Source organism: Ranitomeya imitator, chromosome 2, assembly GCF_032444005.1.
Source record: "Ranitomeya imitator isolate aRanImi1 chromosome 2, aRanImi1.pri, whole genome shotgun sequence".
Taxonomy (NCBI): domain Eukaryota; kingdom Metazoa; phylum Chordata; class Amphibia; order Anura; family Dendrobatidae; genus Ranitomeya; species Ranitomeya imitator.
This window is the reverse complement of record NC_091283.1, coordinates 47,651,086-47,678,403: the sequence shown is the minus strand read 5'-3', so window position 1 is coordinate 47,678,403 and position 27,318 is coordinate 47,651,086. Positions and strand designations below refer to the sequence as shown.

Below are 27,318 nucleotides of genomic sequence, written 5' to 3'. Positions count from 1 at the left end.
TGGTCTGTGCTATATATATTATATTATATTATATATTACAGTGACATGGGAAAACAAAGAATCTCTTCCAGCACTGTGATGTACTATTATGTCATGGAGTGGGCCACTAACAGCACTGTTTGTTTGATTAGTCACTTCAATGCCACATTCAAATCTTGACCACATCATTTAAGGGGCATGATCACAGGGGGTCATATTTTCAGGCTTTTAACCCCATGGTGATGGGATTGCTATAGGGGCCAATGAGTCATAGTCCCATAAAGGACATCCAATGTTGTATTGTCACGACGATTTAAGTGGGCACTAACCTAAAGGAAAAAATTGAAATGCCAAAATTGCCCTCTTTTGGTCGGCGCACTTCTTCCATATAATGCAATAAAAAGCGATCAAAACATTGCATGGACCCGAAAATAGTACCATTACAAACAACTTCAAGGCATATAAAAACAAGCCTCCCTCCACAGCTTCATTAATGGAAAAAAAAATAAGGAATATGGGACTCAAAAAATGGCAACACAGATCACATCAAATTTTTTATTTTTGCAAATGTTTTGTACAATTTTGCATACAAATATACAAGTTTGGGAACTTTAAAGAAACTGATCTGGGGAATAAATGTTACCAGGTCATTTTTAATTCATATTGAATGCTCTAAAAATTAAACTAAAAAAAAAATGGAATAATTACATTTTTTATCCATTTCTTCATTGTTTTTCTGTTTTTCAGAATAAAAAAATGAAGCCCTCATACGGCTATGATGATGGACTAAAAAAAAGTAATGGTGTTTGGACAAAGGGGAAAAAAAAATGAAATTACAAAAATGAAAAATGACTGCTTCCTATAAGGGATAAGCAAAAGTGTAATTTATACCAAGTCATTTTCTGATGATACTTTCCCTTTAATGCTTAACGAGGAATAAAGGCAAGTTTGAACAGTTTGGGAAAGTTTCCCAAGCCAGAAATCTCTGGAGTGATATCCAAGTCTTCCAGAGGAACCGGCGATTTCAAGTTGAAGTTTTGTAATACGGTGATTAAAATGATAAATATCTCAACTCGAACCAGGTTTTCTCCTAAGCAAATCCTCTTACCTGAGCAGAAAGAAAACAAAAAGCACAGGTCACAACATTATAATTAGTGATGAGCGAATATACTCATTACTCGAGATTTCTTGAGCACGCATGTTAGCCAGCATAAGTACATGTGGGGATTCCCTGGCAAACAGGCAACCCCCACATGTACTCATGCTGGCTAACAGATGTAAATCATTCAGCTGCGGCAAGAAAAACTAAATCTCCGAGCACTAAAAAATACTCGGAGGACCCCCATGCGTGCTCGAGAAATCTCGAGTAACGAGTATATTCGCTCATCACTAATAATAATCCAACTCAACATCTATAATAAACCAGGGCACGAGTTATTTCTAGCACAAGGTGGGAAAGGAGTAGCTGACAGCAGTCATGGTCTAAGCTAAAAGTCAATGTCCACCTTTTGGCACCACAAGCATCGTATACTCAGCAATTCAAATCTGAGCAGTTTGCTCTAAATTACTCTGACTAGTACATATATCCACCATCTAGCATAGACAGCTTCTAAATCTGATAAAACTTAACCTTTAATTTATATGCTAAAAAGACAATAAATAAATAATACATAAAATTATAAAGTGCTCAAAAATACCAGTGCATGAAATAAAATGGTACAATCTCACCCAATTGTTATTTCCTGATTTTCCACCATTCATAAAGGATCAGGACAGGTGAAATTGAAGTAATGAGAGGAAAAAATATGGGGGGGGGGGTCTCGGGGTCTGACTTCCCTGTCGTGCCCTGTGCAAAAAGACTCCCTCCATGACAATGGCAGTACCCAAGTATAGATCTACTACACGGTGCCCATGACAAGTATAGCCTCCCTGAGTAGTATCTTCCTTTCCCAACGTGTTTCCTCCCCTGTTCAGGGGGTTCATCAGGGGAAATAGTTCAGGTTCATAAAGGTCACCTGCAGTGGCAGGTCTGACCTTCCTATATGATACGTAGGGTTGAGCGAAACGGGTCGGTAATATTCAGAAGTCGCCGACTTTTGGCAAGGTTGGGTTTCATGAAACCCGACCCGACCCCAGTGTGGGGTCGGCCATGAAGTCGGCGATCTTCTGAATCTGGAATCGGAATTCCGATACCGATTCCCGATATGTTTAAGATATCTGGAATTGGTATCGGAATTCAGATTTAAGTGTAAAATAAAGAATTAAAATAAAAAATATCGCAATACTTACCCTCTGAAGCACCCTGGTACTAACCGGGAACCTTCCTCCTTCGAATCAGCGCTTCCAAGACCTTGTGGTGACGTCGCGGCTTGTGATTGGTCGCGCGACCGCCCATGTGACCGCTCGCGCGACCAATCAGAAGTCGTGACGTCACCGAAGGTCCTTCAAGCGCTGATTCTTAGGAAGGAAGGCTGTCGGAAAGAAGCAGGGTGCGTCCGAGGGTGAGTATATACCTAATAGGAATATACTCACCCTCGGACGCGCCCTGCTTCTTTCCGACAGCCTTCCTTCCTAAGAATCAGCGCTTGAAGGACCTTCGGTGACATCACGGCTTCTGATTGGTCGCGCGAGCGGTCACATGGGCGGTCGCGCGACCAATCACAAGCCGCGACGTCACCACAAGGTCTTGGAAGCGCTGATTCGAAGGAGGAAGGTTCCCGGTTAGTACCAGGGCGCGTCAGAGGGTAAGTATAGCGATATTTTTTATTTTAATTCTTTATTTTACACTAAAATATGGATCGCAGGGCCTGAAGGAGAGTTTGCTCTCCTTCAGACCCTGGGAACCAAGGAAACCCAACGCACTGCATTGGGTTTCGGGTTTCGGCCGACCCCGACTTTTTTATAGGATCGGCCGATTTCACTCGACCCGACTTTTGAAAAAGTCGGGTTTCGTGAAACCCGACCCGATCCTATAAAAGTAAAGGTCGCTCAACCCTAATGATAAGTGTCCCAGTGTGAGGGTAAAAGATCTTGTCTTTTTATCATATAAATTAAAGGTTAAGTTTTATCAGATTTAGAAGCTGGCTACGCTAGATGGTGCACCTCAAACATCGGTCAAACATTCTAGGTCTGTAATTTAGAATATATTCTGTTATGTTTCAAAACTGAGCACTATTTTATAAAAGGAGTGTTAAAGTCATACAAACTTGTATGTTTTATTTCCATTTGTAAACTCCCTAATACTCATCAATTGTTTACACTGTGCTACTGGTGTCATTTTGAGCCTACATCTCACATTCCTGAAAGATCCACTTCAGCTTTTGTCACATCACATTCAGAGAGTAAAACCTCATCATTTTTTTTTGTTGGTCGCAAACCTAAATGGTGCCAGGTTTTTGGCTCTGTTCTTACCTAAACCAGTTCCATTTCCCAGCCTGAACCATTTAGGGTTTCTTGCTCTAATTTTGATAAGATGACTGTATATTTGCTGCATCTCTGGTAGTACTCTCAATGATAAGCTCTGTATGACTGTTTCCAATGATTGAAAGCTTTCCGCCAACATTGCACATGGATAGAAAGCGGTCAATCTGTGGTGAGTAGTGTTGAGCGATACCTTCCGATATTTGAAAGTATCGGATATCGCCGATACCGATACCAATACAAGTCAATGGGACACAAATATCGGAATGTATCCTGGAATGGGTCCCAGGGTCTGAAGGAGAGGAAACTCTCCTTCAGGCCCTGGGATCCATATTCATGTAAAAAGTAAAGAATAAAAATAAAAAATATGGATATACTCACCCCTCCGGCGGACCCTGGACCTTAGCGGTGTAACCAGCAGCCTCCGTTCCTAAGAATGAGCGGGTGAAGGACCTTCGATGACGTCGCGGCTTGTGATTGGTCACATGACCGCTCATGTGACTGCTCACGCGACCAATCACAAGCCGTGACGTCATCGCAGGTCCTTCACTCGCTCATTCTTAGGAACGGAGGCTGCCGGTTGCAGCGGTTACAAGCAGGGCGCGTCCGAGGGTGAGTATATCCATATTTTTTATTTTTATTCTTTATTTTACACATGAATATTCATCCTGATCCCGATATCGCAAAAATATCGGAACTCGGTATCGGAATTCCGATACCGTAAATATCGGCCGATACCCGATACTTGCGGTATCGGAATGCTCAACACTAGTGGTGAGCGATAAGGATAGTTAGAGCTCATGAATATGGAGAATGACAAACTACAAGTCCATCTTTGAAAACACTAGCAGAGCAGCAGCGGAAAAAAGAGTGATTTGTTATGAAAACTACAGCAATGAGTTAAGTTCGTGACCCAGTGCTGAAATCTGGGTTTACGATTTTACTTTATGATGCTCTCGGATGGGGACAGATAGACGTTTTGAGACATACTGTAGTTCAAGGGAACCCGTCACTAGATTAATGCTGCCCAAACCATGGGCAGCATAAATTTGAGCATGGATACGTGATTGCAGGCAGGTATATCTTATTCTGAAAAGCTCTAACGCCTTAGAGAGAACATAATTTTAAAAGCCAGCAGGAGCCAACAGGGAGAGACCTGACTAGAGTGATTGTCCATGTGTACAAAAGTAGAGACCCGTTAATCGATTAGAGAAGCCAAATAGTGAGGACCATCTCTATGGTCCCCAGCCGGCATTTCAAGATATGTCTGAATAATGAATGCTATGAATGAGCAGCATATGCTGCAGTCAGATGGCCGTATAAATCAGACCAGCATCTAGTCTGTGCATTGCAGTCTGATCTCAGTCTAATTCATACTGCCATCTGACTACAGCCCAATGGGCATGTGTTAAACATTGCCCTCTTCTCAACCAGACAGTAGTTAATTCAGAGAGACATATCAGAACATTGAAGAACATCGAAGAACATTGAAGTTACTGTGCATATGACATGATCTCTCTTGGAGATGCAAATTTCATACCTATTGAAAAATAAGTAAGGACATTTAGCACAGAATCCTTTAAGTTTTTAGCAAATGTGGAAATTCTCAATCTCAGCCCAAAATTATTTTTTTACACAGAAGAATCCCAGCTACTCCTTAACTCAAACCTAAGCTATAATGATAACAGACTCCAGAAAGCCTCATAAGTTCTACTTTACCCTGCAAGATGCTTAAATTATATATAAAACATACCAGCAGCCATAGGGATGAAGGCGTCATTCTTTTTAAATTCATCATGGTCATCCAGAAAATTTTGGGGGTTGAATTCATTTGGGTATGGAAAGTGGGTAGGGTCTTTCAGCACAGAGGTCAACACTGGATATACATTGGTGTTCTGGAAAAAAAAAAAAAAACAGACAGTATAGCTTATGTAGGACAACCCATAACAGCCTACCCAAACGTTTTTATATTTAACCAAAGTGAAATGTAAAAGTAAACATTTGAACACTGAAAACCAAAAGAGTAACAATGTTTTGAACTTTTGACTTTCAGGTTCCATATCTCACCTGTTTTGAACATGAGACTACTATCATTTTATAGACAATCATCTTGGCTATCTCATGCATAAATTTGACTTGCAATTATTCAGCATATGATTAGGTCATGCAGATTCTTGTCATGTCACTGCATTATTATGATTTTGCTCTTGTATACTACAAAATACAACCTTTTTTCACATTCCCAATAGCTCAGTGTATTATTAGGCTGACTCCCAAGTAAAAAGTCATTGGTTCAAATCAAGTATCGGCCATGAAGAAGATTTACCAAAAAAAGAGAAATCACATCATCCAGCTCATCAACAGTAGCCTTTTGCCCAAGAAAATTTCCAAACAGCATTATGTGAGTGGCAAAACAGTTGGAAGAATGTGAAATGAAGTCCATCTATCTTTTCAAAAGCCAAGAGGTGGACTTCAAGGCAAAATATCAGTCATTAAAAGATCTATCAGTTCTCCCGTGACAAACACGACAATGGAGGTGGCCCGTATGCTTCGTAATAGTGAGGTCACAGGCGTCCATGCAAACACCGTGAGATCCACATTACACAAGTCTGGAATGATGGCTTGAAAAAAAGTGAAGAAGCCTCGACTTCAATGTCATCAAAACAAGCATCGGCTCCAGTTTGCAAAAAAGTATGAAAAGTGGACAGTAGAAGATTGCAAACGAGTGATTTTAGAGATGAGATAAACATCAATAGACTAAGCTTTGATGGGTGCAAATGAGTCTGAAAGAAGGAACGGTAAAAAGGGATAACAGAGAAATTGAAGGAACTGTCAAGTTCAGTGGAGGAAGCCTGAGAATATGGGGTTGGGTTGACAGCCAAAGGCAATGGATACTTGACCAGGATTGATGGTGACCTCAATGCTAAGCTGTATGTGAGTATCCTACAAGATTAGTTACTTCATACACTCGAGTACTATGTGTATGAAAAGGACAACATAGTGTTCCCGCAGGACAATGAGCTGAAGCATACTTCAAGATTGGTGAAGAAATTATTCAATCACAAAGAATTAGAGGTGCTGGATTGGACAGTTCCCAGACCTCAACTCAATTGAACACTTAGGGGTAGAGTTGAAGGGTGGGTAGAGGTTAAAGGAAAAACTGTATACTTTCCCAAGCAAGACATCCAGTATGCACCAATTTGGAGATTCTGTAGAAGAGACCTGGGAATTAGATGTTGGTAGACAAACTGTATGCTTGAATCTGATCAAGAGCATGCCCAAAAGGATTCAGGCAGTGTTGAAAGACAAAAGTGGATTTTCAAAATAATAATATAATAAAAATAAAAATTTAGATTTTTAGAAGCAAAACGGTAACACTACAGTTACGTGACAAGAAGCTGCATAACTAATCATATGCTAAATACTTGCAAGTCAAATTTTTGTATGAGATAGCCAAGATGATTGTCTAAAAAATGATGTTAGTGTCACGTTCAAAGCAGTAGTGGATGGTGAGATATGAAGCTTGAAAGTCAGAAGTTCAAAACATTGTTACACTTTTGTTTGTCAGTGTATTTGAGATATTCACCTTAGGAATGGAGTACCCTCTGAATGTAATGTCTTTTGTCGTTTTCCGTGGTGCACCCATTGGGATCAAATCTATGAATCGTTGTATTTCATGAATAACAGCATCAGTGAATGGCATCTGTCTCCTGTCTTGCATCTTGGGGTATCGGTCCCGACCAATCACTTGGTCAATCTCTTTGTGGATTTTTTCTAATTGTAATGGGAAATAATGATAAATGATACATATTTCATGACCTACTCTTTTCTACCTTAAAAACCAGAGCTACACCTAGACAGTATCTCAGTCCAAAAAAGTAAATGTAATATTTTTGATCCTGGGATTGGATTTCTGCTGAAAAGATACGAGCTAAGAAGATTCTGGAATTTATAGAAAAACTATGGTTGCCAAATCTCATGGAAAATGTCCTCAATTATATAATTTTAAAGCATGTAGTTTTTTTTTTACATAATTTCATCAGAGACACACTGGCAATAATAGCTTGGATCCAGATGATGGGCAAAAGGTATTAAGGCACCAGTTGTCAAAACCAGGAGTGGAGCAATCAGACGAAAAGTAGAATAGAAACACGTCACCACCTCCGAATTTTATTTTACCCACTCCTGGTTTTGGCTTACAAATACTAAGGCAAAGAACTCACCAAATACTCAAAGTGTGCACATGACCTAATTCAGTTTCTTAAATGCCAGAGTGTGTTGCTATAAGTTGTGCAGTTTCTAGTTGCCAGAGAGTTCCATATCAATAGAGGGCAGAAGAGGAATGGTCTCCTGCATCCTCACAGACAGCAAGTGTACATTGTTCCTTTTATCCGGTCAGGAAGACGGAACTGACATCACTTAGGTATAGCTGGCAGCTAACCTGATACAATCACCCCCTTTAATGTGTCAATATCTAGTCTAATACATACAATGAATATATTACAAAGGTCTTTTTGTGGTATCTTGGTACCCATTCTATTACTACTGAGTAAAGTTGTTGTCAAGTTGCACTAGATCTGTTTTAGTGTGCCAAAATTATTTTGCCCATTGTCAGTTAGACGGTGTATAATGCGCCGTATCTGTGAACACTGAAGATTGATAAATATGCATTGAGGTTTGCACTTTTTGGTCATCTACTGGCTGATTCATGTATATGAAAGATTGAATACCTATCTCTTCACAACAAGTTACCTTACAATGGCTGGAAGGAGCCTCCCAGCTCAGTTCTGAGACACTTCCTGTAAACTGTGGAAGAAGGTGTCAGATAAAGTGGTTGACAATGTGCATGTGTCACTGAAGTGGCTGGCCTCGGTGATGTAAATTATGGGAAGTCTGTTCCAGTATCACTAGGTTATTGAGTAGTTTGAGTAAATTCTGGGTCCAGTATTAAGGAACACCCCATACTTGAGTCTCAATCTTGCAGTCCAAATAAAAGGCACCTGGACCAGCTCAGAGTATGTTGGTGCTGAGGCTGGAGAAAAACAATTCATGGTGGATCATGTGAAAGGTTACTATGACAGCAAGTTATTGAGATTGTTTGATTTATTTTGCCTTCCTCAAAGATGGGATTATTTTGTTATTCATTTGTGCTGAAACCTGTTTCCATTTAGCGCTTAGAAGTTTGTGAAGGACTATAAGCTTTATTTTTTTTATCTTAAAACCCTTTTCATGTGCATGTCCAAGTGACTATCAGAGAGCTGAAACCTCAACGGCCGGTACTGTCTAGTCTAGACCAGGAGATGTAGGAATCATTACTACTCCCAGAATCTCTATTCCACTCCACCTTGAGAGGACATCGTACTTCATATAGTTACCTCCACAAAGGAGTAAAGCTTCATATAGTCAAAGAAGGTAGAAGAAACGCAAAAGCACTCACCGATCTGTGGCAGTTTAAACATCCTTTATTAGAACATGCAGCAAGCAATTTTCACGGCTCAAGGGAGGGAGTGAGAGGAGGAGTGCGACAGGCAAGACGACGATGGCCGTTTCACGCTAACACCAAGCGCTTCCACAGACCCATGGAAGCGCTTGGTGTTAGCACGAAACGGCCGTCGTCGTCTTGCCTGTCGCACTCCTCCTCTCACTCCCTCCCTTGAGCCGTGAAAATTGCTCACTGCATGTTCTAATAAAGGACGTTTAAACTGCCACAGATCGGTGAGTGCTATTGCGTTTCTTCTACCTTCTTTGGATTACATGGACATTTTGTTTCACGCCAGCACCTCCTGTCTCTCGATCGGACTACCATTGTTTAGAAATTTCCCACATTAAGCTGATTTTCTCTGATAAGTTGAGCGGTGCCACTTACTTTTTCTTTCTTTTTGGTCTGGACTTCATATAGTCAAGAGAGATAAAGTTGAACAAGTTCTCTCCTGTTTACTGCTTTCTTCTTGCACCTCTGGAAGGAACCGGTGTAACATGCCTTCTACGCGACCAGCAGTGCCGTCCCTAACCCCCGGCAACAGGGAACGATACCGCCTAAAACTGTGAGCAACTCCGTATTACTAGTGTGTGCTATGGGAAGCCAAACCATGAAGGTCCCTCCTACTCCTAGAGAAGTAATACTTGGACTGCAGTTTCCTCTAATAATTTTTCCAATAGCAAGTGAAGTGAACTGTACTTTAGCAGCCCTGAGAAGTCCTAAATCTGCTGCTTCATAAGGACATGAAATTTCCTCTCTTATGCCAAATACACAAAAGTGTATATTAATCTGTGAACTGTGATTTTAAGGGACACTGTTTGCAGTTAAAGGGAACGTGTCACCTGAATTTGGCGGGACCGGTTTTGGGTCATATGGGCGGAGTTTTCGGGTGTTTGATTCACCCATTCCTTACCCGCTGGCTGCATGCTGGCTGCAATATTGGATTGAAGTTCATTCTCTGTCCTCCGTAGTACACGCCTGCACAAGGCAATCTTGCCTTGCGCAGGCGTGTACTACGGAGGACAGAGAATGAACTTCAATCCAATATTGCGGCCAGCATGCAGCCAGCGGGTAAAGAAAGGGTGAATCAAACACCTGAAAACTCCGCCCATATGACCCAAAACCGGTCCCGCCAAATTCAGGTGACAGGTTCCCTTTAATTCCTTCAGTAAAGTGTTATGCTTGCAAGGTCACATGTGTCTCTGGTTGCTTCCAACTAAACTAACACCATGGGTACCTTCAATATCTGCAACCAGACACTACCTCTATAGGAGCACCGTTGGGAGGTCATTACAATCTTCATAAATGCAACCTCCCACTATTGACAATTGTAGATACGAGAGAAGTATTTAGGGGTCCAGCAGACCACTTCAGCTACCGTAACATTACCATCTGCTGCCAGTGGAACGACATGTCCCAGCTGGCCTATTTACCTATCAACATCTGGCACCTCGTTCGTGGATCACCACATTTACCTACCAAGGATGTTTGGGTATTTCATAAGAAGAAGTAGAGAATAGGTCAGGGTTGTGCTGCTGGTGTCCACCCCAGCAAAGAAAATCTGTAAAGTACTGTTCAATAAATTCTTCATATGGAATTCAGTTTTGGGATTAATATTTTCCTGTGTATAAAAGAGGAAAAACATTTACATATGTATTATAATACAGCTTTTTATTATTTTGCCATATTAAGACTTGGGTTTCACTACGAGTTTGGCCGATGCACCTGTTGCATGAGCGATGTCTACTAGGTGCTGCTGCTACATCGCATTACAATATTAGCGAATGGCGTCACATTATGACCACGAGGGTACGGTGTACCGGACAGAGGATAATAAACTCCACTAGTAGCCATGGCATCATTAAGATATTTAGTTCAAAATTGGGTGATACATTAGTTAAGTATGGAAGGATTATTTTTGCCTTATGGACTATGGAGGAACAGTGAAGCAGTACATGAAGTGGACAAGGACAGTGGTTTTGTCAACTGCCTTAAAGAGACTGTCATCAAAAAAAATAATCTATCATGTTCAATTCTTCTCAAATTTTGTGAATTTTTTTTCCTCATTACCATTTTTACATTGCCCACTGAAGCTTTTTTTAGACTTTAATTTCTTGTTTTTTTTTTGAGGAAACTTACATATATATTAACCCCAATGAACATACCCTGTCGATATGTTTTTGCATACTTCTGAAGAAAGAGGAAGCAGCTGCATTGATAATTATGATTATTGGATGCTGTATTTTTAGCTATTCGTAGAGATGTTATCAGTTGCCGTAATCCTGCCTCTGCTGATAAGGAATCTGCTAAAAACTCTTCCTGAAAATACAGGAATTAAAAGTCTTAAAAAAATCCAGTAACCAGAGTGGAAACTGTAAGATGACTAGTTTTGTTTTTTTTGTTTGTTTTTTTTATTTTGTATAAAGGTCATGATTTGAGCAGCTTGCATTTTTTGCAGTGATCGGCTGGGAGAGTCCTGTACACGCGGCTCCTTTGCATTTACCTTTTCCATTTTAATGAGAAAGGCATCAACATAACTCCGGGGGTTATTCTCATCCAGATTTTTTCTGTTCATTTCAACTCTTTTATTCACAAACTGAAGGAGTTTTTTCAGACCGGTAAAGATCTTCTGGTGTCTCCCAGGAATATATTGCATGACCCAGGGAAACATCTCAACCAACTAAAGTTAAGAAAAGAAATGGGCATTCAAACTAAAATAGTTACAATGATTTTAATACATATTAACATCAAGTAATTTACAGTGGCTTGCGAAAGTATTCGGCTCCCTGGAACTTTTCAACCTTTTCCCACATATCATGCTTCAAACATAAAGATACCAAATGTAAATTTTTGGTGAAGAATCAACAACAAGTGGAACACAATTGTGAAGTTGAACGAAATTTATTGGTCATTTTAAATTTTTGTGGAAATTCAAAAACTGAAAAGTGGGGCGTGCGATATTTTTCGACCCCTTTACTTTCAGTGCAGCAAACTCACTCCAGAAGTTCATTGTGGATCTCTGAATGATCCAGTGTTGTCCTAAATGCCTAATGATGATGATAATAATTTTATTTATATAGCGTCAACATATTCCACAGCACTTTACAAATTTTAGAGGGGATTTGCACAGACAAAAGACATTACAGCATAACAAAAATCACAGTTCAAAATAGATACCAAGAGGAGTGAGGGCCCTGCTCGCAAGCTTACAAACTATAAGGAAAAAATGATGATAAATATAATCCACCTGTGTGTAATCAAGTCTCCGTATAAATGCACCTGCTCTGTGATAGCCTCAGGGTTCTTTTTGAAGCACAGAGAGCATCATGAAGACCAAGGAACACAACAGGCAGGTCCGTGATACTGTTGTGGATAAGTTTAAAGCCGGATTTGGATACAAAATGATTTCCAAAACCTTAAACATCCCAAGGAGCACTGTGCAAGCGATCATATTGAAATGGAAGGAGTATCATACCACTGCAAACCTACCAAGACCCGGACGTCCCTCTAAACTTTCATCTCAAACAAGGAGAAGACTGATCAGAGATGCAGCCAAGAGGCCCATGATCACTCTGGATGAACTGCAGAGATCTACAGCTGAGGTGGGACAGTCTGTCCATAGGACAACAATCAGTCGTACATTGCACAACTCTGGCCTTTATGAAAGAGTGGCAGGAAGAAAGCCATTTCTCAAAGATATCCATAAAAAGTGTTGCTTAAAATCTGCAACAAGCCACCTGGGAGACACAACAAACACGTGGAAGAAAGTACAGAACCTAAACACCCATCTCTTCAAGAAAGCCTACAGCCTGCAATAACCATCCTGCCACCTCGCCATCGCCAGAGCCGCCGCCTCGCCCCTACCTTCTGTCTCTTCCCCACTATCCCATAAAATGTAAGTCCGCAAGGACAGGGTCCTCTCCCCTCTGTACCAGTCTGTCACTGTAAATTTGTTTACTGTAAATGATATCTATAACTCTATATGTAACCCCTTTCTCATGTACAGCACCATGGAATTAATGGCGCTATATAAATAAATAATAATAATAAAGAAGGTGCTCTGGTCATATGAAACCAAAATCGAACTTTTTGACAACAATGCCAAATGATATGTTTGGCGTGAAGGCAACACAGCTCATCACCCTGAATGCACCATCCCCACTGTCAAACATGGTGGTGGCAGCATCATGGTTTGGGCTTGTTTTTCTTCAGCAGGGACAGGAAAGATGGTTAAAATAGATGGGAAGTTGGATGGAGCCAAATACAGGAGCATTCTTGAAGAAAACCTGTTGGAGTCTGCAAAAGACCTGAGACTGGGACAGAGATTTGTCTTCCAACAAGACAATGATCCCAAACGTAAAGCAAAATCTACAATGGAATGGTTCACAAACAGGGGCGGATTATCAGAGGGTCAATATGGGCGGTAGCCCAGGGCCCAGTGGTCTGGGGGGGCCCTGGGCTGCCGCACAGATTGACCCTCCACTAATCGTCTGTGAATGTGCCCACCGCCGGGCCGGCATGTATGTGCCCCCGGATCCGGTGGGCAGAGAGAGGGGGCCCGCATTGGGCCCCTTCTCCTCTGCTCACCGGGCCCCTTCCGGCGCTGCGGCGGTTTCCTATTGATGTGCGGGCGCGCGCCCGCACGTCAATAGTTAACAACAACAGCCGCCAGCCAATTGGAGGCTGGCAGCTGATGTCGGCCGCAGCGCACACGTCGCCGGCGTCTGACGTCATTGTCAGTCGCCAGCGAGTGTGCGCTGCTGGAAGGAGCTCGCCGCCTGGAGCGCGGACAGGTGAGGAGACTGTTTTTTTTTTTTGTTTTTTTGATAAGCTAACGGACACACTGGGGGGCAATGCTGGAGGACACACTGGGGCAATGCTGGAGAACACACTGGGGGGCAATGCTGGAGGACACACTGGGGGGCAATGCTGGAGGACACACTGGGGGCAATACTGGAGACACTGGGGCAGATTGCTGGAGGACACACTGGGGGCAATACTGGAGACACTGGGGCAGATTGCTGGAGGACACACTGGGGGCAATACTGGAGACACTGGGACAGATTGCTGGAGGACACACTGGGGGCAATACTGGAGACACTGGGGCAGATTGCTGGAGGACACACTGGGGGCAATACTGGAGACACTGGGGCAGATTGCTGGAGGACACACTGGGGGCAATACTGGAGACACTGGGGCAGATTGCTGGAGGACACACTGGGGGCAATACTGGAGACACTGGGGCAGATTGCTGGAGGACACACTGGGGGCAATACTGGAGACACTTGGGCAGATTGCTGGAGGACACACTGGGGGCAATACTGGAGACACTGGGGCAGATTGCTGGAGGACACTGGGGGCAATACTGGAGACACTGGGGCAGATTGCTGGAGGACACACTGGGGCAGATTGCTGGAGGACACACTGGGGGCAATACTGGAGACACGGGCAGATTGCTGGAGGACACACTGGGGGCAATATGCTGGAGACACTGGGGCACATTGCTGGACACACTGGGGGCAATATGCTGGAGTCAGACACTGGGACAGATTGCTGGTCACACTGGGGCAATGCTGGACACACTGGGGCAGATTGCTGGACACACTGGGGCAGATTGCTGGACACACTGGGGCAGATTGCTGGACACACTGGGGGTAATATGCTGGATACACTGGGGCAGATTGCTGAACACACTGGGGCAGATTGCTGGACGCTGTCTGGGGGCAATGCTGGACATACTGTGGCAGATTGCTGGACACACTGGGGGTAATATGCTGGACACACTGGGGGTAATATGCTGGATACACTGGGGCAGATTGCTGAACACACTGGGGCAGATTGCTGGACGCTGTCTGGGGGCAATGCTGGACATACTGTGGCAGATTGCTGGACACACTGGGGGTAATATGCTGGACACACTGGGGCAGATTGCTGGACACACTGGGGCAGATTGCTGGACACACTGTCTGGGGCAATGCTGGACACTGGGGCAGATTGCTGGACACACTGGGGGCAATATGCTGGAGTCAGACACTGGGACAGATTGCTGGACACACTGTCTGGGGGCAATGCTGGACACACTGGAGCAATATGCTGGACATACTGGGGCAGATTGCTGGACACACTGGGGGTAATATGCTGGACACACTGGGGCAGATTGCTGGACACACTGGGGGCAGGACTGGAGGCATGGGCAGAATGTAGACACGTGGCATGATTGGAGACACGGGGCAGAATGAAAGACATGGGGCAGGATTGGATCATGGGGGCAGGATGGATACGATGGAGACAGATGGGGCAGGATGGGGAGATCATATGGTGTAGAATGGATACTCATGAGGGCAGGATGGGAGAACATATGGCTGGAGCCAGGAATGAGACACACGGGGCCAGGGTGGGGAATAGTATTACCATAGGGGCTAATTAAGGGATATTATTACTGCAGTGCTGTATTTATTTTATTTTTTTGAGTATACTGTTTTAAATGGGGGGGGGGGGCGGTCCTGTTACTGTGCAGAGTGACACTGTCGCCTTTTTTTCTTCGTGTTGTAATGTAGAAGTTGTGAAAAATTAAGTAATGTGTTCTGCAAGCGGAGCTCGAGATAACTGTGTTATTTCCTGCAGAAACGAGTCCTGGCTGGAAAAAATGATGGCGGTCTTTGCTGGAAGAAAGATGAAGGACTTCACCTAGAGACGTCACTGGTGAGTCAGTGTTACCTATACACTGACACTATACACTGTATACTATATACAGAGCTCCTGTGTACTATGTCACCAGTGATCACTGTATTCCATATACATTATATACAGAGCTCCTGTGTATAATACCACCAGTGATCTCTGTATTACCTCTACACAGACACTGCATACTAAGTACAGATCTCCTGTGAATACTGGCACTTATAGTGATAGTATTGTGTTTGTTTGTTTTTTTTTTTATTACTGATCAGTATTGTAGTATTCAGTCACTATGTGGTGGTAATATGTGGTCTTGACATGGTGCGGTGGTATTTGTTCCTTGTATGTGATATTATTCGATCACTGTGGTTGTAATTTGTGGTCTGGTCATGGTGCGGTGGTATTTGTTCCTTGTATGTGATATTATTGGTCAAAATATACCTAAATTGTATTGCAGATTTTAACAAATATTTAATAGGTTACAGTAGAGTAGGGCCCGGCCATTTTTCTGGAATAATCTGGCTCGGGTATGTCACATGACCCCCGTCACATGACCCCCGGGCCCCGTCACATGACCCCCGTCACATGACCCCCGTCACATGACCCGGGGGGCCCACAGTGTCTGAACAGCCCGGGGCCCTGGTTACCCTTAATCCACCCCTGTTCACAAATAAACATATCCAGGTGTTAGAATGGCCAAGTAAAAGTACAGACCTCAATCCAATCGAGAATCTGTGGAAAGAGCTGAAAACTTCTGTTCACAAACGATCTCCATCAAACCTCACTGAGCTCGAGCTGTTTGCCAAGGAAGAGTGGACCAGAATTTCAGTCTCTCGATGTACAAAACTTATAGACACATACCCCAAGCGACTTGCAGCTGTAATCACAGCAAAAGGTAGTGCAACTAAGTATTACGTTAAAGGGGCCGTATAATATTGCACGCCCTACTTTCCAGTTTTTGATTTTCCACAAACATTTAAAAATAACCAAAGAATTTTGGTCAACTTCACAATTGTGTTCCACTTGTTGATTCTTCACCAAAAATTTAGATTTGGTATCTATGTTTGAAGCATGATATGTGGGAAAAGGTTGAAAAGTAATCACTAATACTGCTAATATGTATTAGCCCTGTCCCATCTAGAGCCTAGGTCATGAGACTAACTATGACTGCTACCAATCAGAGTTCATTATACACATTATTTGCCAAAATGTTTAACAGTAAAAAAGAACTTTGCAAAACTCAAAATTTTGCTCATCTCTATTTGGAATCAATCCATTCTTTTTTTTTTAATCAGATATTTTTTATTAAACCATAAATATTGTACATAAACAATAAAAGTGAATGCTTTACCATCAGCAATATACAAATGTATAATACTTTTTAGAAAACTTATTTAATCCCAAACCAAACTCCCACCCCCCATCCCCCCACCCTCTAGAGACCTGTCAAGAGTCGCCCCCCCCCCCTACTACATCATATATAAAAGTACAAGAAAAGGAAGGTGACTTGTCAACCATATTCCCAATGGGGCAAAAGGCCTTTAGCTCACATTGATTAAAGCCATGGATTCCACAGCCTGTCAAAGAGGTCCATCTTGTTCCTCCTAACGTAGATACTCCTCTCCAATGCAATAATATGGTCCACTTGCTTCATAAAGTCTCTCCTTGTTGGTGGCTCTTCCCTAATCCAGAACTTGGCGATCAACTTTCGCGCAATAAATAACAGTCTAGCAATAACCATTTTATACAAATTATCAGTTATAATTTCCTCCACGTAGCCCAAAACACATACCAAAGGATCCCGCGGCACAGTGCAACTGTATACCAGTCCCACTTTACTCAGCACCACCACCCAGAAGGAGGACAACCTGGGGCACTGCCACAACATATGAAGGATGCCCGGGAATCAATCCATTCTTACTTCTTACCTGGCCCCATTTTGAGCTGATAATTGAGAATGTAGAATAAATCAACGAGATAACATTCAGGAGCTCTGCATCCTCGTAATCATGACGATATCCAAACACAATAGCAAAAATAACATTACAGGCGGCTTTACTTAGGTAGGGCCGAGGATCCACCAATGATTCTAGTGAAAGAAAATGATATGCGTGAACAATTTAGACATTTATAAACATTGGGACCCTCCGCAATGTTCAGCAAAAAAAAAAACTACACAATGACACAACCCTTATGAAGCATGCAACAAAAGGAGAGAAACTCCTGACTGGTCACTTTTTTGCAATCACAATCCTGCCATTTACGAGTCACTAGAGACGCAGTGAGTGATAGCTCAGCCACTACATAAAATGTAGGGGCGCTCTGGGCAGTCAGTTTTGTGAATGACCGCCCATGTGCCCATTCAGTGATAGGGGCATGCTGGGTTGTCAGTATTGTGAGTGACAGCCCAGCCACCCATTTCGGTCACGCCTGCTGGGTTTCGCCCTGGTGTCTCCCATTCTTAATGATTGCCTGGCTATTTAGTTAGCTGACAATGGTTACATCATTGCCATTTGTAGCTTTAGTTTGGTAATGTACAGTATGTGCCTTGTTCTCTAATTCTCTGTTATTTGGATCTTGATGAGGAGACAATGCTCCTCTGTGAAATATGCAAATTGTTTCTTCAGAGAGGAAGAGGACTAGAACTCTAGTGCCACCTAGCAAACCTAAAAACTCAATGTAGACCCTTTAATGAGCCTTGTCACATGACTTAGGATGACAGCTACTTCCTATAGGTGGCACTACAGTTCTAGTCCTCTTCCTCTCTGAAGAGACAATTTGCATATTTCCCAGAGGAGCAATGCGAGTTAAAGTCTCCTCATCTCGGCTTGCTTGACATGTCACTCTCTGTAAGGAGAAATGTTACTCCTTGGATCCTGGTCAGACGCCTCTCACACAGCCAATCCAGATCTAACACTTTGCACTGATGAGTGGCATTAGCTAGAAACAGTGTCTGCTAGTGTTGAGCATTCCGATACCGCAAGTATCGGGTATCAGCCGATACTTGCGGTATCGGAATTCCGATACCGAATTCCGATACTTCCTGCGTATCGGATACCGGAATCGGAAGTTCCCGGAATTCAAACTGCACGCAGCAGCCAATGAGGAATGAATGGAAGTGTGGGCACATCCTGTTTAGCATGGTGGGCATGTAAGTACTGGCAAAGCTGTGATTGGCTGCTGAAATGATGTCACTCTGCACTATAAAAAAGCGCTGCCGCCATTTTGCGCTCACTCTGCTGTGATTTCAGTTAGGGACAGGACGCTGTGTTCTAACTGAGGGCCAGTTGAGATAGCTAATTGCTTTATTTTGCTTTTCCAAGGCTAATTTAGCAAACACTGTGTTTACTGTTCAGTTTACCTTGCTCTTGCCTTGCAGCACTGTTTTAACAGCGTTCTGCAAGGTCTCTGTGTGTGTGTGTGTGTGTGCAGCTCACTCTGTAGTCTGTGTGCAGCCATATACCAGGTTGTATTCAGCTCAGGGGGGGTTCACACTGCCTCACACAGTTCTATCCATTGTCCTTTTTTGCTCATAGTGCAGCCTGCTGCACATTTTTTCTAAAATTTCCTATTAGTGTCTTTCCACCCGTCTCCAGCCAAATAGTGGAAAAACACTACATAGGATAACCTAGAGGGGGGTTTTTGGGCCTTGCAGCGCCGTTTACGGCTGTCTGCACGGTCTCCGTGTGAGCGCAGCTCACCCTGTAGTCTGTGTACAGCCACAGCCGGTTGTATTCAGCTCAGGGTTTGTCACTGCCTCATACTGTAAAATAACTTGTCCTTTTTTCAAATAGTGCAGCCTGTTGAAAATTTTTAAAAAAATTTCCTATTAGTGTCTTTCCACCCGTCTCCAGCAAAATAGTGGAAAAACACTACATAGGATAACCTAGAGGAGGGTTTTTGGGCCTTGCAGCGCCGTTTACAGCTGTCTGCACGGTCTCCGTGTGAGTTAAACTCGCTCTGTAGCCCGATCTGCAGAAAAAAAAAAAGTAAAAGTTCACCAAACACCACTTAACACTTGTGTAGGCCACATTTTATCAGTAATAAAGTCTAGTCCACACTTTACAACATTAGTGTTTCTTACACCTGTTAGGAGGAGCATTTCAGGAATAAACACACTAAGGCCTTAGTACTTTTCTGCTTATCTTTATCTGTCAACCAAGATGAAGAGGGCAGGGAGTAAGGGTCGTGGGCGTGGGCGTGGAGCAGGGAGAGGAACAGGGAGAGGACGTGGTGATTCTGTGCCTGCTGCGGGCACCGGTGACTCATCATCACCCAGTTTCAGCAGGGAACAGTCCTTCATGCGCAGCTTTGTCGGAGAGCACCGTGCACCGCTGCTGCGTGAAGATCAAATTGAAGCCGTTGTCGGATGGATGGCAGCTAACGCATCGACTTCAATTAGTGCCACATCCTCTCAGGCACAGACCACTGGAGAGCAGCCATCTGTCTCTTCACCACCTGCCAAATTGGCCAGGCAGTCAGAGAGCCCAGGACAGGAGCCGTCTCTACTTCTGTTCTCTGAATCTCTTGGCTTGGAAACAGGGGGCCAGCCAAGCGGTATTGGAGAAATGGAAGAAGAGGCAGTGCGCAGGGATGCCCAACAGCTTTGTCTCTCTGACTCTGAAGAGGCGGGTGGGTCAGTGCCTGTGGTGACCACAGCGCAGTACGCATCTGATGATGAAACTCAGGTGCCGCTTTCTGGTACTGTGATGCCGAGACTAACCAGGAGGAGCAGTTGGTGGCAGAGGGTAGTGGAGATGATGAGGTCCTTGACCCATCGTGGCATGAGGAACAGGAAGGTGGTGGGAGCAGCTCAGAGGAAGAGATTCCCCTAACGGGCCAAAGAGGGAGAGGGAGGGGGAAGACTGCGGAGCCTGTAGCCTCCACTTTGGCACCAGTTAGGAGCCTGTCTCTTTCAAAAGCCAAAAAGGGCGCTCCCAAGACTTGCAGTGCCTGGTCCTTTTTTGACACAGTTGCAGATGACATTTGTTTTGTCAAATGCAAGCTGTGTCATCAGAAAGTAAAAAGAGGTAAAAGTGTCAGCAACCTCAATACCACAAATATGTGGAAACATGTGCGGACCAGGCACGCGGTGGAGTTACAAAAACACACTGAAGACCTAGGCCAACCAACAGCGGCAGCTACCACCTCTTCACCTCGTGTTGCTTCTTCCTCCAGCTCACGCACAGCTGGTTCGGCTTCCTCCTTGGATCGCCATGGAAGAACCTCTGGCACTGTTGTCCAGAGACCTAGTGTAATTCCACCCACAGTACCACGTTCCCAGTCATCCTCACACTCCCAGCCTAGTCTACAGCCTTCGGTAGTACAGGCATGGGAGAAAAGGCGGGCATTCTCGGCAAACCACCCCCGAGCACAGGCTCTGAATGCAGGCATTGCCAAACTTCTGTCACTGGAAATGCTCTCATTCAGGCTGGTGGAGACTGACAGCTTCCGTGACTTGATGGCATTGGCAGTCCCACAGTACAAGGTGCCCAGCCGCTTTTACTTCAACAGGCAAGCTGTACCTGCCCTGCACAAGCATGTGGAGGGACAAATAAAACACGCGCTACTGAACGCCGTCAGTAGCAAGGTCCACCTCACCACCGATGCATGGACCAGTCAACATGGACAGGGGCGATACCTTTCCGTCACTGCCCATTGGGTTAATGTTGTTGAGCCGGGTACAGACCGTGCGAGTGGCGCAGGACGTGTCCTGCCCACTCCAAGGATTGCAGGAATCCAGTCTGTACGCATTGACTCCTCCTCTTACACAAGTTCCTCAGATTCATCGCTGCAGGATCCGTCACAGTCCACCTCCACATGGACCCGTGAACGGTTACCTGTTACGACTGACATGAGCACAGCCGTGGGCAAACGTCAGCAGGCCGTCTTGAAATTAGTTTCTTTGGGGAATCGAAGCCACACAGCGCAGGAGCTCTGGAATGCCCTAAAGCAGGAGAGCGATGTGTGGTTTGTGCCAGCGAATCTCCAGCCAGGCATGGTAGTGTGTTTTAATGGCCGAAATCTGGTGGCAGCTTTAGCCCTTGGCAACCTCACTCACATCACATGTCTGGCACATGTGCTCAGTTTGGTTGTGCAGAGTTTTCTGAGGGACTATCCGGATATTGATGCACTTCTGCACAAGGCCCGCCTAGAGTGTGCTCACTTGCGGCGTTCCAGCTTGGCAAGATCCCGCATTGCTGCTCTGCTGCGTCGGTTTTGCCTTCCTGAACATCGCATCATATGTGACCTACCTACCAGGTGGAATTCCACGTTACATATGTTAGAGCGGTTGTGTGAGCAGCAGCAAGCAGTAATGGAGTACCAGCTGCATCAGGTGCAAAAAAGTCGCAGTCAGCGCCGATCAGACTTCACAACCACAGAGTGGGCCACTATGAAGGACGTCTGCCAGTTTTTGCGTCCTTTCGATTATTCCACGCGGATGGCAAGTGCAGATGATGCACTAGTCAGCATGACTGTCCCCCTTATCTGCTTGCTTCAAGAAACCCTGCAAGGGATAAGGGATGATGTGGAAGAGGTGGAGGATGAGGAGTCACCTTTTCCATCAGCTTCTGGACAGTCAGCGCCACGTGGTTCCTCACAAAGGGGTCGGCAGGGGACCCTTTGTGAGGAGGATGAGGAGGAGTCAATGGACGAGGAAGAGCTACGTCCAGAGGAGGGAGTTCCACCATTGTCCAGTGGTCAGTGTGTACAGCGAGGGTGGGGTGATGAAGAGCGGGCAGAGATCATGTCTCAAGCAGGGGACAGCGTTTCTGGGCCAGTTGGCAGTCTGCAGCACATGGTTGATTTCATGTTGCAGTGCCTGAGAGACGACCGCCGCATCGATCACATTCTCAACGTGCCTGATTATTGGGTGTACGCCCTCCTCGATCCTCGCTACCGTGACAATGTCCAAAACCTCATACCGGCGTTGACACGGGAGCGTAAAATGCAGGAGTACCACGACACACTGGTGAATTCCATCATCTTCTGAGAGGAGTGCTGCTAGTGCTTTACAAAGCAGCCAGCTCAGTGCGTCGAGGCAGTGGAGGAGGAGGCTCTGCACAAAGAGGGAGCAGAAGCAGTGCCTCTGCCCAAGGCAAGCCCAGTATGGCACAACTGTGGAAAACTTTTGTGTGCCCGCCCCAAATGTCTACACCATCACCGGCGGCTCCAGTCAGCAGGAGGCAACGGTTCCGTCAGATGGTGACAGACTACATGGCTTGCCCTCTTAGTGTACTCCCAGACGGCTCTTCCCCGTTCAAGTTTTGGGTCTCCAAGCTCGATACATGGCCAGAGCTAAGCCAGTATGCATTGGAGGTGCTGGCTTGCCCTGCGGCTAGTGTCTTATCGGAACGTGTCTTTAGTGCCGCAGGTGGTGTACTAACAGACCGTCGCATGCGACTATCCTCCGATAACGTTGACCGGCTTACTTTCCTGAAAATGAACCAGGCCTGGATCTTGCAGGAATTTGCCACTCCTCTGCCTGATTAAGTAATTGGGTGTCATCCAAGTCTCCTGATGTGTTCATCTTTCTACCACCTGAACTGCTATTCCTGGGCTCCAACACCGCCAGTTGCGGCTTAGAAGTGCAGGCTGCACAGTCAAAACATACGACCCAGTGTTATTGGGTTTCAGTAACGTCAGCTGATCCCCAGCTGTGTAGCCGGCAATGTGTCCTGCGACCGCCACGCTGGCACAACAACCTAAATGTAAGGGAACCTGTCCCCCCCCCCTCGGCGTTTGTTACTGAAAGAGCCATCTTGTGCAGCAGTAATGTTGCACAAGGAAAAGGTAGCTCTTTTAGTTTAGCTCCTTGCACACGCAGAACTTAACACTTATAAAATGTGTTCACTGATACCGATATACCGTCCCGGAGCTGGGACAGGCGTCATTCCTACCCCCTTGGTGCCATGCGCTGCCTCCTCAGCGTTGTTTTAAGCTGTCACGGAGCCTGCGCTGTTCTGTTATCCCTTGGGCATGCCCTATTTGCGCTGCCTGTCTTCTGACATAATTTGGTGTCAGGCTGGCTGCGCCTGTGCGGCCGCGCTGCCCAAGAACCCGCCTCGCAGTGTCTTCTGATTGAATCACACTGCGAGCCTGGGATCCATGGGCATGCGCAGTGCATATCTTCACCTCGGGCTCTCGCCCATCTCCCTCCGCCTTCTTTAGACTGTGCGCCGTCAGCTGATCCCTAATAGCATGCCACGGCCGTGACGCTGCACAGTCTGAAGAAGAGGGAAGGAGGGGAGTGAGAGTCGAGGATATGCACTGTGCATGCCCATGGATCCAAGGCCCGCAGTGGGATTACATTAGACGACACTGCGAGGTGAGATCTGGAGCAGCGTGGACGCACAGGCACTGACAGCCTGACACCAAATTATGTCAGAAGACAAGCAGCGCTAATTGGGTATGGCCAAGGGATAACAGAACAGCGCAGGCTCCGTGACAGCTTAAAACAACGCTGAGGAGGCAGCGCACGGCACCAAGGGGATAGGAATGACAGCTGTGCTGCGTCCCATTACGAAGGAAATTCCCACCTCCGGGACGGTTTTACGGTATAAGGGGACACATTTTTAGTGTTTACTTCTGTGTTTGCAAGGAGCATAATTAAAAGAGCAACCTTTTCCTTTTGCATCCTTAGTGCTGCACAAGATGGCTCTTTCAGCTACAAACGTCTTGGGGGGGGGTTAAAGGTTCCCTTTCAACTTGCTCCAATCAGGCTTCGGCCTACACTCTGTTCCTCTGCTCCTCCTGCTGTCCCTGGGCTCTAACACCGCCAGTTGGTGCCTGGAAGTGCTGTCTGCACAGTCAACAGTCGCTCCTCTGTTATTGGGGTTCAGTAACGTCAGCTGATCCCCAGCTGTGTGTGCGGCAATACCTCCAATCTGCTCCTCCTGCTGTCCCTGGGCTCTAACACCGCCAGTTGGTGCCTGGAAGTGCTGTCTGCACAGTCAACAGTCGCTCCTCTGTTATTGGGGTTCAGTAACGTCAGCTGATCCCCAGCTGTGTGTGCGGCAATACCTCCAATCTGCTCCTCCTGCTGTCCCTGGGCTCTCACACCGCAAGTTGGTGCCTGGAAGTGCTGTCTGCAGAGTCAACAGTCGCTCCTCTGTTATTGGGGTTCAGTAATGTCAGCTGATCCCCAGCTGTGTATCTGGCAACGTGTCATGCGACCGCCACGCTGGCACAACTAAAATGTAAGGGGACCTGTCCCCCCCCCTAGGCGTTTGTTACAGAAAGAGCCACCTTGTGCAGCACTAACACTGCACAAGGAAAAGGTCGCTCTTGAAATTATGCTCCTTGGAAACGCTGAACTACACACTCATGTAATGTGTCCCCTCACACCGTCCAACCGTCCCGGAGGTGGGACTTTCCTTTGTAATGTGATGCAGCACAGCCGTCATTGCTACCCCCTTGGCACCGTGCGCTGCCTCCTTAGCGTTGTTTGATATCGTCATGGACCCTGCGCTGTTATGTTATCCCTTGGCCATGCACAGTTTGCGCTGCCCGTCCTCTGACATCATTTGTTGTCGTCCTGGCTGCGCCTGTGCGTCCACGCTGCCCGAAATGACACCTCGCAGTGTCGTCTAATGTGATCCCACAGTGGGCCTGGTATCCATGGCCATGCGCAGTGCATATACTAGCCTCTCACTCACCTTCTTCAAGCTTCTTCAGACTAGGTGGCGTCAGCTGATCCCTAATAGCATGCCACGGCCGTGACGCCGCACAGTCTGAAGAAGCAGGAAGGAGGTGAGTGAGAGGCGATGATATGCACTGCGCATGCCCATGGATCCCTGGCCCGCAGTGGGATAACATTAGATGACACTGCGAGGTTGTATCTCGGGCAGCTTTGACGCACAGGCACTGCCAGCCTGACACCTAAATGATGTCAGAAGATGGGCACCGCTAACTGTGCATGGCCAAGGGATAACATTACAGCGCAGGCTCCGTGACAGAACCAAACAACGTTGAGGAGGTGGCGCACGGCACCAAGTGGGTTGGAATGACGGCTGTGCTGTATCACATTACAAAGGAAAGTCCCACTTCCGTGACGGTTTGACGGTGTGAGGGGACACATTATATGAGTGTGTACTTCAGCGTTTGCAAGGAGCATAATTTTAGGAGCCACCATTTTCCATGTGCAGTATTACTGCTGTACAAGAAGGCTCTTTCAGCAACAAATGCCTGGGGGGGGGGGGGTTAAAGGTTCCCTTTCAACTTGCTCCACTGCAGGCTTCGGACTACACTCTGCTCCTCTTTGATTCCCTGGGTTTCAACACTGTCAGTTGCCACCTGGAAGTGTTGTCTACACAGAAAAAACACTAGCTGATGTGTCAGTGCGGTTCAGCACCGCCAGCTGTTCCCCTGCTGTGTAGTCGGCAACGTGTCCAGCACAAGCCACGCTGGCACAACAGAACAAAAGCTGCCACCAGTGCAGGCTTCGGCCTACACTCTGCTCCTCTCCTCCTCCTGCTGACCCTGGGCTCTAACACCGCCAGTTTTTGCCCGGAACTGCCAGCTGCACAGAGAAAAACACCAGCCAATGTGTTAGTGGGGTTCAGCACCGCCAGCTGTTCCCCTGCTGTGTAGCCGGCAATGTGACCTGCAAACGCCATGCAGGCACATGAACTGAAATTAAAGGGACCCTGCCACCCACCCCAAGGTGTTTCTATGTATAACAGCCACCTTGTACAGCAGTAATGCTGCATTTGTACAAGGTTCCTGACTTTTTCTCCTTGCCAACGTGGAACTCAACACGTACAAAATGTGTCTCATTGAGACCATTCCACTGTCCCTGAGGTGTGACTTTCCTTTCTAATGGTACGCAGCACCACCCTTGGTAGCGCTGCCCGTCTTCTGACATCATTGGTTGGCTGCCTGTGCCTGTGCGTTCGCCCTGCCCGACACAACCCCCCTCGTTGTCTCATATATTTTGGCTGCGAGGGTGTGATTGATGGGCATGTGCAGTGCATATGTTCGCCTGTCTTAACTCATCTCCTTCCGCCTTCTTCAGACTGTGCGGCCTCATGGCCGTGGTAGGCGATAAGGGATCAGCTGAGGCCGCCCAGTCTGAAGCAGGTGTAAGGACATGTGTGAGTGGCAAACATATTTACTGCACAAGGCCACAAATCCCAGCCACGCAGTGTGAATTTTTGAAAACACACTGCGGATCTGGGATTCATGCCCATTGCTAACCGCACTGGCCAACATGAAATGAGGTGAGAAGACAGGCAGCGCTCACAGCGCATGGCCAAGGGGTCACAATAGCGCAGACTCCTGTACAGCAAATAACAACGCTCAGGAGGCTGCGCCCAGCACCAAAGCGTTATTTATGTGCACCTGTGCTGCGTCTCCTTAAAAAGACAAGTCACGCCTCCAATACAGTTCTACTGTTCAATGGGCTAAATTGTGTACGTCTTTCATTCTGCGTGTGCAATGAGCAAAACTTAAAGAGCAACCTTTAACTTGTGGAGCTTTACTGCTGCACAAGGTGTGGCTCTTCAACATTGTAACACCTGAGGGTGGGTTAAAGGTTACCTTTGAAATTGGTTCAATTAGGCTTCGGCCTACACTCTGCTCCTCCTGCAGACCCTGGGCTCTAACTAAGCCAGTTGGGGCCCGGAAGTGCTGGCTGCACAGAGAAAAACACCCACCATTGTGTCAGTGGGGTTCAGCTCCGCCAGCTGTTCCCCTGCTGTGTAGTCGGCATCGTGTCCAGTACAAGCCACGCTGGCACAACAGACCAAAAGCTGCCACCA

The 27,318-nt window shown here is 45.9% G+C and overlaps 1 protein-coding gene across 1 annotated transcript in view; it reads right to left on the bottom strand.

The window, feature by feature from the left end:
* Positions 1-520: 520 nt before the first annotated feature.
* LOC138661753 (cytochrome P450 2B4-like) overlaps positions 521-27,318 on the bottom strand; it is a 48,954-nt gene continuing 22,156 nt past the window's right edge. Inside the window, exons 4-9 of the mRNA XM_069746647.1 lie at positions 17,485-17,645; positions 11,382-11,558; positions 10,358-10,499; positions 6,986-7,173; positions 5,153-5,294; positions 521-1,087 (exon numbers count right to left, since the gene is read on the bottom strand). Coding sequence (XP_069602748.1) covers positions 906-1,087; positions 5,153-5,294; positions 6,986-7,173; positions 10,358-10,499; positions 11,382-11,558; positions 17,485-17,645 — 992 coding nt within the window. The 3' untranslated portion in view covers positions 521-905. The remainder of the gene's footprint in view (positions 1,088-5,152; positions 5,295-6,985; positions 7,174-10,357; positions 10,500-11,381; positions 11,559-17,484; positions 17,646-27,318) is intronic.